The sequence below is a fragment of the Hyperolius riggenbachi genome, chromosome 5, assembly GCF_040937935.1.
Source record: "Hyperolius riggenbachi isolate aHypRig1 chromosome 5, aHypRig1.pri, whole genome shotgun sequence".
Classification (NCBI taxonomy): Eukaryota; Metazoa; Chordata; class Amphibia; order Anura; family Hyperoliidae; genus Hyperolius; species Hyperolius riggenbachi.
Window position 1 is genome coordinate 406,558,083 of NC_090650.1, and position 12,251 is coordinate 406,570,333.

The 12,251-nt window shown below is 42.2% G+C and overlaps 1 protein-coding gene across 13 annotated transcripts in view; it reads right to left on the reverse strand.

Annotated features, from left to right (window-relative positions):
- Positions 1-1,221: 1,221 nt before the first annotated feature.
- The window catches only part of TRPS1 (transcriptional repressor GATA binding 1), a 415,290-nt gene continuing 404,260 nt past the window's right edge, over positions 1,222-12,251 (reverse strand). For all 13 annotated transcript variants that reach the window (XM_068237943.1, XM_068237938.1, XM_068237932.1 and 10 more), the window contains one exon: positions 1,222-3,175. In XM_068237943.1, the coding sequence (XP_068094044.1) occupies positions 2,111-3,175 (1,065 nt within the window). In that variant the 3' untranslated portion in view covers positions 1,222-2,110. The remainder of the gene's footprint in view (positions 3,176-12,251) is intronic.

Consider the following 12,251-nt stretch of genomic DNA (forward strand, 5'->3'; position numbering starts at 1 on the left):
TGGAAGAAGATACCCAAGCTGTCTAGAAAGTTTTGGAATTGCAATCTGGCCAATAACAGACACCATTTGGCTCTACATTTTCCACACTTCTACCAGCAAATAATACGGTTGCCATCTTATTGCTTTAATTTACAAGATGGCTTCATATTAACATACAGCCTTGCTGTATACAGATTGTGAAAATTCAACTGCTGCTGGATCATAAAGTAACACAAAGGGCCATATGCAATTCACTTTATCACCTGAGTTTTCCCCTAGGAGATAATTTTTCATCTTCGATTTCAAATAGTTTTCCAGCACTTTTTAATAAAAAAAAAGTAGCAAAAAGTAGGTGAAACAGTAGTATTAAAATTATTTGGAGTATTTTCTTTTTTTTTGGTGGCTTAAAAATATCCCCTAGGAGAAAACACAGGAGAAAAAGTTAATTGCATGTGGCCCATAGTGTGTTGGTGTTGTACGGCACACATCTTTTATCTTACTTCTTGGAGGTTTGCGAAACGTTTACAGTATCCAATGAGCTGAATTGTAATGATGTGGATAAAAACAAGGAACACCAAGAGCCCCAATAGTGTAATATGTACTGGTAAATGGTTACTAGATAGAGTAAATATTAATACTCACAAACCAGGGTTACCATCAGGCAACCACTGTAAAGGCAGGTGGGGAGACTTTCCTGACCGCACTCAGGAATAAGAAGTCGCTCTCTGTAGATGAGAAAAAGGGGGTTCAACCCTCCACCCAGGGTGGATTCAATATTATGCAGGAGAACAGAAGCGCCAAAAGGATAAAAGGAAGCTAAATGAGCTTAAAAACCAAATCCTTGGTAAATAGAGGAGGTAGTGGTGGACTTACCTCCTCCAAGTAGACACACAACGACTGTAGTAAACACAGTCAATATATTTTATTTATGAACTCCAAATATGCAACGCGTTTCGCAGGTTTGATCCCGCTTCATCAGGCAATAACAACGGAGCAATAGCATATGTGGTCACAGAGGTGCCTGGCTCTTCTACTGACCACATATGTTATTGCTCCGTTGTTATTGCCTGATGAAGCGGGATCAAACCTGCGAAACGCGTTGCATATTTGGAGTTCATAAATAAAATATATTGACTGTGTTTACTACAGTCATTGTGTGTCTACTTGGAGGAGGTAAGTCCACCACTACCTCCTCTTTTTACCAAGAATTTGGTTTTTAAGCTCATTTAGCTTCCTTTTATCCTTTTGGCGCCTCTGTTCTCCTGTGTAATGATGTGGAGATGGTGGTTTGGGGAGGGAGGTAGGTAGTCAGGAAACGCTACTAGTTTTTTTGTTGTTTGCCTCTTTGTCAACAAAATCCTCTCTTAGTTTTTGCCTCTCTGTTGTTTGGAATTTGGATAAAAAATGTGTTGGTTTCCCAAATGTTACAGCTATATTGTTCCTAATGGGATATATGCTCCAGTATCAGGTGGCAAAGGTGGGGCTTTTATCTTCCCTTGGAGTTATAGTCTCTAATGTCTCAGGAAAATGGAAGAAATTCTCCCACCTGGGGTTCAGCAATAACAGCCCTTTAACCTTTCCTCCACAATATCAGAAAAAAATTGCTCCACTTTAGAGAAGGGAGGGTATTACCCTCGTAGATGGCAATCACAACCAAAGGAAAGCAATTCAAAACGTAAGGAAATGTATGTGTATAAATTTAACAAAGCAGCCATTTATCAGTATTTTGTAGCTTATCGCATAACCCATGAATGATATCTATATTTGTTGCAATATCCCTAATTACAGTGGCACCAGGTTTTGGTTTCTATAACTCCTCGTGGACTTAATGGAGGTGAGTTTTGGGCTTTGCCTATCTAAGTATTTTTTAGGCTCCTATTCCTATACATCCAAGGCAAAAACTATCTTTTCTCCAGAAGCATTTCTGATTCTGTAAATTTGACACTGAAGGTAACAAGGTATGGCAAGTACAGGTCGGAATGGCCATACTATTATTTGCTCATATGTTAGGACTAGAAAAGGAACGCAACTGATGTGTCCACAGTTTCAAACTGTATTCAGAAAATTACAAGCTACTGAATTTCTCTTCAGAAAACCCCAATCTAGTTAATTGTGCTAAGTGCTAACATTTTCATTCTTTAGTTTTTCCATTCTTTTCAGCTTGTGCAACGTTCCTATGTAGACCCCTCTGGATATGAGTAGTGAAATCATACTTGTCCGTGCAAAGATGTTGGCATATACTACACTGAAAAGGTCCGCTTTCCCCGTGGCAGCTCATATGCAAAGCGTACATCACTTCATCTAGAAAGACAATGCCACAGTGCACACATTTTGTCGAAAGATCGTCTTGAGTACTCCGATCCACTTTTTCTGTTTTCACTACATTCAATGGGCTATCATCCTTTGCACTCAAAGAAGGTGACTTAGTTTTTTCTTTTGAGGCCGCGCTGGATGCTGATCCAGGTCTGGAATGCTTCATGGCCAAATCTAGAGGAATGTCATTGTCCGATCCAACAGTGGAATATTGAGCAGGCAGATTAAAGGCGGGATAAGGCACATAATTCGAGCAAGGATTTGGTAGGCCAGGCACGTGACTCAAGTAGTGAGGATTCCCAGGAACAGACAGCTTATACTTATTCCAAAATCTCAGCCAGTCCGCTTCACTCTGGAAGTCATTGTGAACGATTGGAAGTCCAAAAATTGGATACTGATACTTTTCTATGGGACTTCCTGGTGGGGAATAATTTTGATGCTTAATAGGTCTCATGTATTTTTCAATTGGGCTACCTCTTTCCGAGCTGCCTTTGCTGTCGGAGACAGAGGAGCTATTTCCTGGTTCTCCAATGCTTTCCTGAGGGCTTTTAATCTGTATGTGCAAAGGTTGCATCCTTTTGTGGATATCCATGGTTTGGCTGACTAATATTGTCTGCTGAGCAGAATGGCTTTTAGTCAATGAAGCTTGGGACTCATATTTATTCAGGCTGAGCTGTTGAGCTTCTCTCTGGTGACCTTCCGCTGAATGGTCATCCGACCTCCTCTCTAAAGGGCTTCCATTGGTTTGCTCTTCACTGCTTCCTCTTTGATGTTTGTTTAAATGATCTGTCTGCAGAGCTTCGGGGTTAAGGCGTTTCCTTGTCCTTCTTCGGATAATTTGCTCCCCATTATTCTGCTTAATGATGTTTAGAGGTCTTGGAGTCTGTGGAAAAGACAAAACACATATCAGATAGAACAAAAGATAATTTTGTAATGAGGACATTTGATTTTGCTAAACTGATATGTTTTATGAGATGCCAACACTAACGCAATTCTGAAATTGAAAATATGTTAAAAAAGGAACTAGTCTATGGCATAATTAAGCTAGTGTTTTGAAACACACAAGTTAACCTATTAGTTTCCAGTTCCTACTATGATTATTTATGTTAAAGAAGGATTGTCAGCCACAAAATCAAATTCCATTTACCTACTGTTCTTTGTTTAATATGCAGCCTGCAACCTTATGCTGCATCTTATCTCAGTCAGCTTGGCTCTATTTTTGCCATTGCCAACCAGAAGGAAGCTTGTTATCACCCCTCCCACATTTCTGCCCCTCCCTGATTGGCTGAGGGCAGTTCAGTGAACTGCTGAACTCTGATCCATGCTGTGCTCACATGTGTTTACAAAGCAAACTAGCTATGACAGTGCAGTTTTAAGGAGAAAAAAAAGTAAGGCAGGAAATTATATCAGGATTGGCTTCAATCAGAGGGAATCAAGATGGAAAATGCCAGGAAGAGAATTCTCTTTATTTACTATATAAAATAGTAAATAAATTGAATATATAAATTTCACTGAAATCAAAATGTGGACAGTACAATACATCTATTATGTAAGTAGAACAAGTAGTTATCGACTTATATTCCATGTTTTTTTCTTTCTGGGATAGTATGGCTGTCGCTCCTGCTTTGAAAAGGAGTTTCACCTTCAAGACACTTTGTTTTAATAAACTCTTGCCCACATGAACGTAACCTTTAAGTAAACTCACACATTTTCCATTAATGTTTACTACGCTGTGAGGGCAGAAGGTACAGCTAAAAATAAAGGTATCATAATATTGTAAAGTAGACTATTAGACCTAGTTCGCACGTGCAAATGCAGATGGCCGTGCGATCGGAATGCAATGCACATGATCACAGTGCTGTCATGTGCTGCTGATCTCATTGACTGCAGTGAATGGGTCAGTGTTGTGCTTTGCAGAAAAATGTGTGCAGCAGTAAGATAGTGGATCTCACTGCTGCGCAGCGCATGAAGTCTGAACATCAGACAGTGCAGTTTATTCACTTCTGATGTTCTTGCATGTCGTGCACCATATGCATAGCTGAAATGTGCATGGCAATGAATATGGCGTGAGCAAGGTCTTACCTTCTTAAATTCTTACGTAATTATACTTAATTGTGGCTAAAATATCATAAAAAGAGGCTCTAGTGCAATGTACATGTATTCCTGATTTTAGCCCTGTTTCAAGATACTGGCATGTCACTGCGATTGTTTACATTAGGAAATTACTCACTACTAGCCCTGTTTCCAGTATTTAGTGTTTGCTGATAATATCAACACAGGGATATGAGACACATGAGAAGGGTGGGAACAATTCAAAATCAGTTTACAGCATATCAGCTTAAAGTCATTGGGAACTGTATTCTAAAAAAAAAAAAAAAAAAAAAAAAAGCCAGATACTTACCTAAGGAGAGGAAAGGCTCTGTGCCCTTTAGAGCCTTACAGCCCCTCTCCCAGTCCCCGTTGCAGTGCTGGCTCCCCCATAGCAGCATTCAACCAATTTGGTCAAATGCTGCTGTCTCCGCCACTGATGGGAGGCTTGGAAAGTTATTGGGAGCCCGAGTGCTCCCGAAGATGGGCCGCTCCATACTGCGCACATGCGAGTGTGCACTCTTGTGCACTCTCTCTTGGGCACTTGCGCGTGCACAGTATGTCTTTGGGAGGACTCGGCTCCGAAAAACTTCGAAGATTCAAACAGAGGAGCTGCCACCGCAACGAGGGGATTAGGAGAGGAGAAGGAAGGCTCATTAGGACTCAGAGCTTTCCCTCTCCTTAGGTACCGTATTTCGCGCCGTATAAGACGCTCCGGAATATAAGACGCACCCAGGTTTAGAGGGCAAAATCCAGGGAAAAAAAAATATATACTAAACCTGGTGCGTCCATATTCCAGGAGAGTCTTATACATGTTACCCCTCAAATGTTGTCCTCATGCCTCCAACATTGTTTCCCTAAGTGTCCTCCTGTGTCCCATTGTCTCCCCATGTGTCCTCTGTGTCCCTCATACATGCCCCATGTGTCACCCATGCCTGCCCTATGTGTCCCTCATGCATGCACTATGTGTCCTCTGTGTCCCCAATACCTGCCCCATGTGTCCTCTGTGGCAACCCTGGATGCCCTCTGTGTGTCCCTCATGCCTGCCCCATGTGCCTGTGTCCCCCATGTGTCCTCTGTGTCCCCCATGCATGCCCTGTGTCCTCTATGTGTCCCTCATGCCTGCCCGATGTGCCTGTGTCCCCTTGTGTTACCTATGAATGCCTCATGTCCCTCATGCCTGCCTTTTGTGCCTGTGTCCCTGTGTGTGTGTCAACTGTGGCTGCAAGTGATGTGTGCCTCTGCCCTCTCCCGATGCCTGTTAAGTGTGTGGCTGCGTGTCCCCCGCGAGTGTATACTATGCCCGCTCCCCCCGTGTTCCTTATCTCCCTCCCCATGTGGTTGCTGGCCCCCCCCCCTGGGTGTTAATCTGCAGCGGGCTTACCTCTCCGCCATGCCCGCGAGGATTGGAGACTTCCATCACAGCCGCGCATCTCGCTCTAGTGATCGGCATCTGATGATTGCGTCATCATCACATGCCGATCACTAGAGCGAGATGCGTGGACTTTTCCCCCCTATTTTTTGGGGAGAAAAAGTGCGTCTTATACGGCAACAAATACGGTAAGTATCTGGTTTTTCTCTTTTTGAATACAGTTCCCATTGACTTTAAACTTTCACAGAGTAACATAGTAAACTATACACACTAACAGTAATATGCCAATATCGTGAAATGGGAGAAAATCAATCCAAGCATATTGGAAATAAACCCTCTTATTTTTTAAAGGTTTGTTCCTGCTGTTTATATTAACAAGTTGGAGAATTTCTTTTACTTCCTGTTCTGGCCGGAAGTGCATTAATTTTTCCAATGGACAGGCAACCACAGTTAAGACCTTAGCCTTAGCCATAGAGTGAGAAAGAATTCAAATGCCATTTAGATTTTCCTGTCCCTCAATCCTTCTTTCTAGAGCAACCATGGTCAATATTAAATTCTAGGGAAAAGCTAGGGATAATGATGGCCCGATCATCAAATTTTCGGTTGGAGAACTGCGAACGCAAATTTACGCAAAAGTTTGCGAACAGGCAAATCTAGCGAATGTACATATACTTCAGTAGGAACTGTTGTGGGCCACAAAAGTCATTGTTTTTCATAGTTTTTGCTAGATGTCACCTCCAGGACATAAACGCTAGTCCTTTTGGCGGCAGCCTTTGTGTAGTGGTATCCGTGCTTGTGCATACATTTGTTGGAGTCTAGGCGATCACGGTTTTCTAGCCTCTATGGCTATGCTGAGGTAATTCATTGAGAGTTAAGTGACCAAAAAAACACTGATTCTGCACTGAGGCCTTATACAGGGGGCAGTAGTGGATACTAGATGCCAGTAGTGGTGGTGAAGGATTATTGGGTTATGGTTGATGCACTACTAGAACTAGCAGACCTGTCTCCAAGAGCTCACTTGTGCACTGAACACAGAGCAGCAATACAATAGCAAGAAGTGGATGATTGGTGTCAGGACACCTTCTGGGGAAAAGGCACAGGAAACAAAAAACACGGGAGCCCAATAGTGTAATATGTTAAGTCAAAATTGTCAATATAGAAGATAAGAATCTACTCACAAGAGTGGGTTGCAGAGGGGCAACCGAGCACAGGAAGCAGGTGGAGACAATTAACCCGACTCCACTCGGGGAGGTCACTAAGGACCTGGATGCGGTCGCTCTCCTTGGAAAAAAGAAGGGAGGCAGATGTCCACCGTGGTGTAAACCACATATGTTCTGCCTCCACCCCTCACACGGGTCTCGTATGGGGGTTAGGGATGCACTAAATGGTTTAAAGAGGCGCCCTGGTGGTATATAAAAGCATTTAAAAGCAGTTTAAAACCGAGAAAAGGTTTGAGGTTGCTTACCTCAAGGACGACAAATCTTTGTAGGGACAAAAGATTTTATTGGTAGCACAGGCAACGCGTTTCACGGGTCTGAGCCCGCTTCCTCAGGCCAATAGCAGTGCCAGGCCAATTGAAATAGCAAGCTAAGGGAGCCTCTCTTAGCTTGCTATTTCAATTGGCCTGGCACTGCTATTGGCCTGAGGAAGCGGGCTCAGACCCGTGAAACGCGTTGCCTGTGCTACCAATAAAACCTTTTGTCCCTACAAAGATTTGTCGTCCTTGAGGTAAGCAACCTCAAACCTTTTCTCGTTGCCTGTGCTACCAATAAAATCTTTTGTCCCTACAAAGATTTGTCGTCCTTGAGGTAAGCAACCTCAAACCTTTTCTCGGTTTTAAACTGCTTTTAAACGCTTTTATATACCACCAGGGCGCCTCTTTAAACCATTTAGTACAATAGCAAGAAAAACAATGTACCAGCCCTAAGAAGGACGTAGCTGTTCAGGACAATGTGGTAGCAGCCAGATTCTGCACCGAGGTCACAGGCCTAACTAATGCTCTCCCTGCCAGCAGCACGCTCACCCTCATCTGCCAAGCACAGAAGCCAAACACAGACTTCAAAATGGCTGCTGTGCTGGCTTTCTGATAGGTGGGGGACGGTCCAGGTGGGAAGAATAGCTGATTGGTAGCTATTAGGTAATCAGTGGGGCAATATATTTGATTTATTTACCTAGATTACCTAGCGTAGAGAGCTGTCCCTTAGTATCTTCCCTGTGCCCAAATTAAACCTGGCGGAATAATATCTCCACAGTTGGAACACATAGAGAAAGAAACATGAGGTTCTAATCCCTTTTTACACTACATAAAACAAAATAATTTTATTTTTACTGGAGTAGAGATTTAATTAAATAAAAAAGTCTTAATTTCTGCTGGTAGAGGACTTGTCAGTATATAATCACTGGATTAACTCACTACCCTGCTATGATGTTGTACTTAAAATTTGTGAGAATAGATTTTTAAATGGGTGATAAAATCATTAAGCACTGCTGCTAACAAATAAAAATAATAAAATTAAACAATAAAAATGATATCTCATATTTAGGTAGTAAAGTAGGTAAAACAATCCCATATTTAATATCTATTTTAATTAAAGTCAGTTGATATATTAAGCATTTGGCATCAAGTGGTTTGATACACATTTTGAACCAAAACAATTTCAACATTTCAAGCTTTTTTTTTTTTCTGCAAATGATTTGGCAATATTCATTTCATTATTCCCTTAAAGGACCACGATCGCAAAAATCTGTAAAATGTAAAATACATGAAAACATATTCATAAAAAGTACAATCCTCCCAGAATAAAATGTGCTAGAAAATACTTTCTTCTATGTTGCTGTAGCTTACAGCATGTAGTAGAAACCCGACAGAACGGATAGGTTTTGGATTAGTCTATCTCTGTATAGGGGGGATTAAGCAGTTAGTGAACAGACGTTCCTCAGTCCAACCGGCAGAATAGTGTGCAAACAGGTGTGTGTGTGTGTGAGGGGGGGGGGGGGGGGGGCGGGGGGAGGTTGTCAGCCTGCATATTTGCATAGATCCTTTCCAAGGAGTGCTTTTGTAAAGAATAAGCTAAATTCTGAGAATCCCCCATACAGTGATGGACTAGTTAAACACCTGTCAGTTCTGTCACATATCTACTAACTTTTGGAAGTGACAGCAACATAGGAGAAGAGTAAAAGTGGCTAATTTTACTCTGGAAGAAACATACTTCTTACTTGTGTGTGTTTATGTGTATTTTACATTTTAACAGTGGTAGTGGTCATTTAGGTCTATCTATCTATCTAGTTATCTATCTAGTAGCAATAGCATTTCAGCTGTCACCCAGGATCAAAATATGCGATGACCTTCTTTAAAAGTAGACAAAATATGCAATGACCTTCTCTAGAAGTAAACCACCATATATAAAAACACCATAAACAAACATCATATATAAAGAACAGTGTTCTCCCCAGGCTCTTTTGGTGAGCACCCGCCAGTCTTCACCTCATCTCCTCCTACACTGTAAGCAGAAATGTGCACAGAAGCACCTGCCCTGCATTCTCTAATCACGTCCCACCCGGCTAATTTTTCCTGCCACCCGGCTACTATTTCATGCCACCCGGCTGGACAAAAATTCTGGGGAGAACACTGAAGAATACAAATGTTGGATGTATACAATATGATAAAGTGAAGCGCTCTCCAAGCTGAGAAACAAACCAATATTCAAATGCACTAGAGCTATACTATGTCAAATAAGTGAGTCCTTATTTCAGGCATGGAAGATAAAGACAAGACAGTCCTTAATCATTCACCATCACTAAGGTATAAAGACTACACCATCTCGTGCATCCCTTATCAGTTGGAGACCTGGCAAACCAGATGGCCTATGAAGGTTAATCTCTTTAGTTGGCATGTTGGAGACCCCACTGGCAATTCTCCTCCTCTCCCATAGAGCTTCCTCAGTAGTGAGCATCCCTCAAGAAGTAAAGAGCCCCCCATAGCGTACAAATACCTCCTTTATTGTCTGCATGAAACCAATGGTGATATAAACAGGCTTAAAGTGTACCTGAGACGGGAGGATATAAAAAATGTATACATACCTGGGTCTTCCTCCAGCCGGCCTGATCACTCTTAAGCCACCGCCCTCCGCCGCCTGCAGCCTCTGCAAATTGCCTCGGAAAGTTGCAGATCAAGAATTTGTGCAGCAAGTTTTCTAACTTTTCCCAATATAAACCTCCTTTTGAAGACAACCATTGATGTCCCATTGATGTCAGTTCTAGTCAAGTTTAGATGTTAGCTCTGCTACTTGCTCATAGTTCCGCCTGCCTTTATGACCTGTCCGGTTTGGCTGCACCCTAATTTCTCTTCCTGTTGCCAACTTAGCTTGTCCTAGGACTTATACCTGTCTCAACATTTCTCCCGAATATTGCCCTCACCTGATTTTCTACCAAGCCCTGACATGTAGCCTGTAAACCTTTCTCCTACCTGCCCTGATTTCTGACTGTCCTCTCCAACTCCAGTGGGGCAATTTTAGGGGTCATGACCTGATGACTACTTGCAGCAATGTTGTTTGTCGCCCACTAAGGGTGGCGCTCCATTACCCTTTGTGGAAAACCAACAGCTGCTTAGACTTCACATTCTGAGAGAGCCCATGTCTACTAACCAGTACTGAAGTACATTTCATGCTAACTATAACACCAAGTACTTTGAGTGGTTATTTTCTGTGAACCAGGGTTTGTGAGTATATCTATATTCATTCACCATACATATCTGGGTACCCCTAACACATACTTCAAATAAGGCTGCCTTGAAAAAAGGGAGTGGGGTATAGCAAATTTTTGAAAATTATCTATAACAATTTTTTATTGTTTCTTCATCTTCATTTGAGATGGAATAATAAATATGTTAAAATAACAGTATTAAAAAGAGTGCAGGGTAATGCAGAAATTGCAAAATATTTTCTATAATAACGAAAACTAAAAAAGTGCACAGTTGTAATGAGCATTAAAAAGAAATGCTAAATATCTATATATATAATTCAGTAAGTGCCTCAACCGTCCAGCAAGAAGAAGTACTTTGCATGAGAAAATTTACGCGTGCTCAAAGACCAAGTTTGAGGCCTCCTTTCCACGGACTGTTGAGCTGTGTGCTCAGCAAGCAGTTACCAGGCACAGGTAAGAAGTTATCAGGCAGCAACAAGCAGTTATCAGGCAGCAACAAGCAGTTACTAGGCAGCAGTGAGCAGTTACTAGGCAGCAGTGAGCAGTTGAGAGAGTTTGAGAGGCATTTCACTGCCTATCAACAGTCGGTGGAAAGGAGGCCTAACCCTAGCAAGTCTGGGTTTGAAAATCTGGCCTAATTGGCTATTCATAATTGAATAAGGGCCTCAACCTTCCAGCAAGAAGAAGTACTTTGCATGAGAAAATGTATGCGTGCTCAAAGACCAAGTTTGATGCCTCCTTTCCACGGACTGTTGAGCTGTGTGCTCAGCAAGCAGTTATCAGGCACAGGTAAGAAGTTATCAGGCAGCAACAAGCAGTTATCAGGCAGCAACAAGCAGTTACTAGGCAGCAGTGAGCAGTTGAGAGAGTTTGAGAGGCATTTCACTGCCTATCAACAGTCTGTGGAAAGGAGGCTTAACCCTAGCAAGTCTGGCTTTGCAAATCTGGCCTAATTGACTATTCATGAGGCAATGCTCATGCAAATATGCATTTGCTTTCGCATGTCAAACTATGCAGGGTCAAAAAACCAATACTGCAAAGCGGTCGTGGAGCAGTGCTTTTCAGCACTGCTAGATTTGGGCGCAGCGAGTGCCGCCATAGATTGTAATGGGAATCAGTCTATAGCGGCGCTCAGTGAGTAACGTCAGCGCCGTCAGAAGACAGAGCCGAAGTTGCTTAAAAAACACAATAATTCGACCTCCAGCAATCGCTGGAAGCTGAATTATATCATTCCCCCACTATCCATGGCGGCCTGGAGGTGGAATCTTCTATATATATAATTGAGTAAGTGCCTCAACCTTCAAGCAAGAAGAAGAAGTAGTGCCCTGCCCCCAGGGCCGGTCCAAGCAAGAAGAAGGGGCTGGTCCAAGCAAGAAGAAGTAGTGTCATATCAAACCAAGGGCAAAGAGGGATAATTTGCATATTCAGTAGCAGTGCATTGTGGGTAACCACAAATGTTCACTTATGCTGAATTATTGCAGATTTGCTTCTATTTTAAGAAGGAAAATTACACCAAGCTTTGCTTTTTTTAGTAGGAGGGCTTTTTGGTCCCTTTTATCCCCCTATACATTCTTAGTAATTTGGGTCACCCTGAGCTGCTTGGTTACTCTGTTGTACTGGTCCAAGCCCTATCTCAGACAGCCATATCAATCTCTGCTGTGAACTGATGAGGACTAAAAGTCTGAAATAGGCTATCACATGTGGGTTTGATATGACTGTGTAAAATTTAAAGCTATAGGGCCTGATTCACAAAATGGTGCAAACTGTTAAGCATGGGTGTGCTAAACAGTTAGCACGT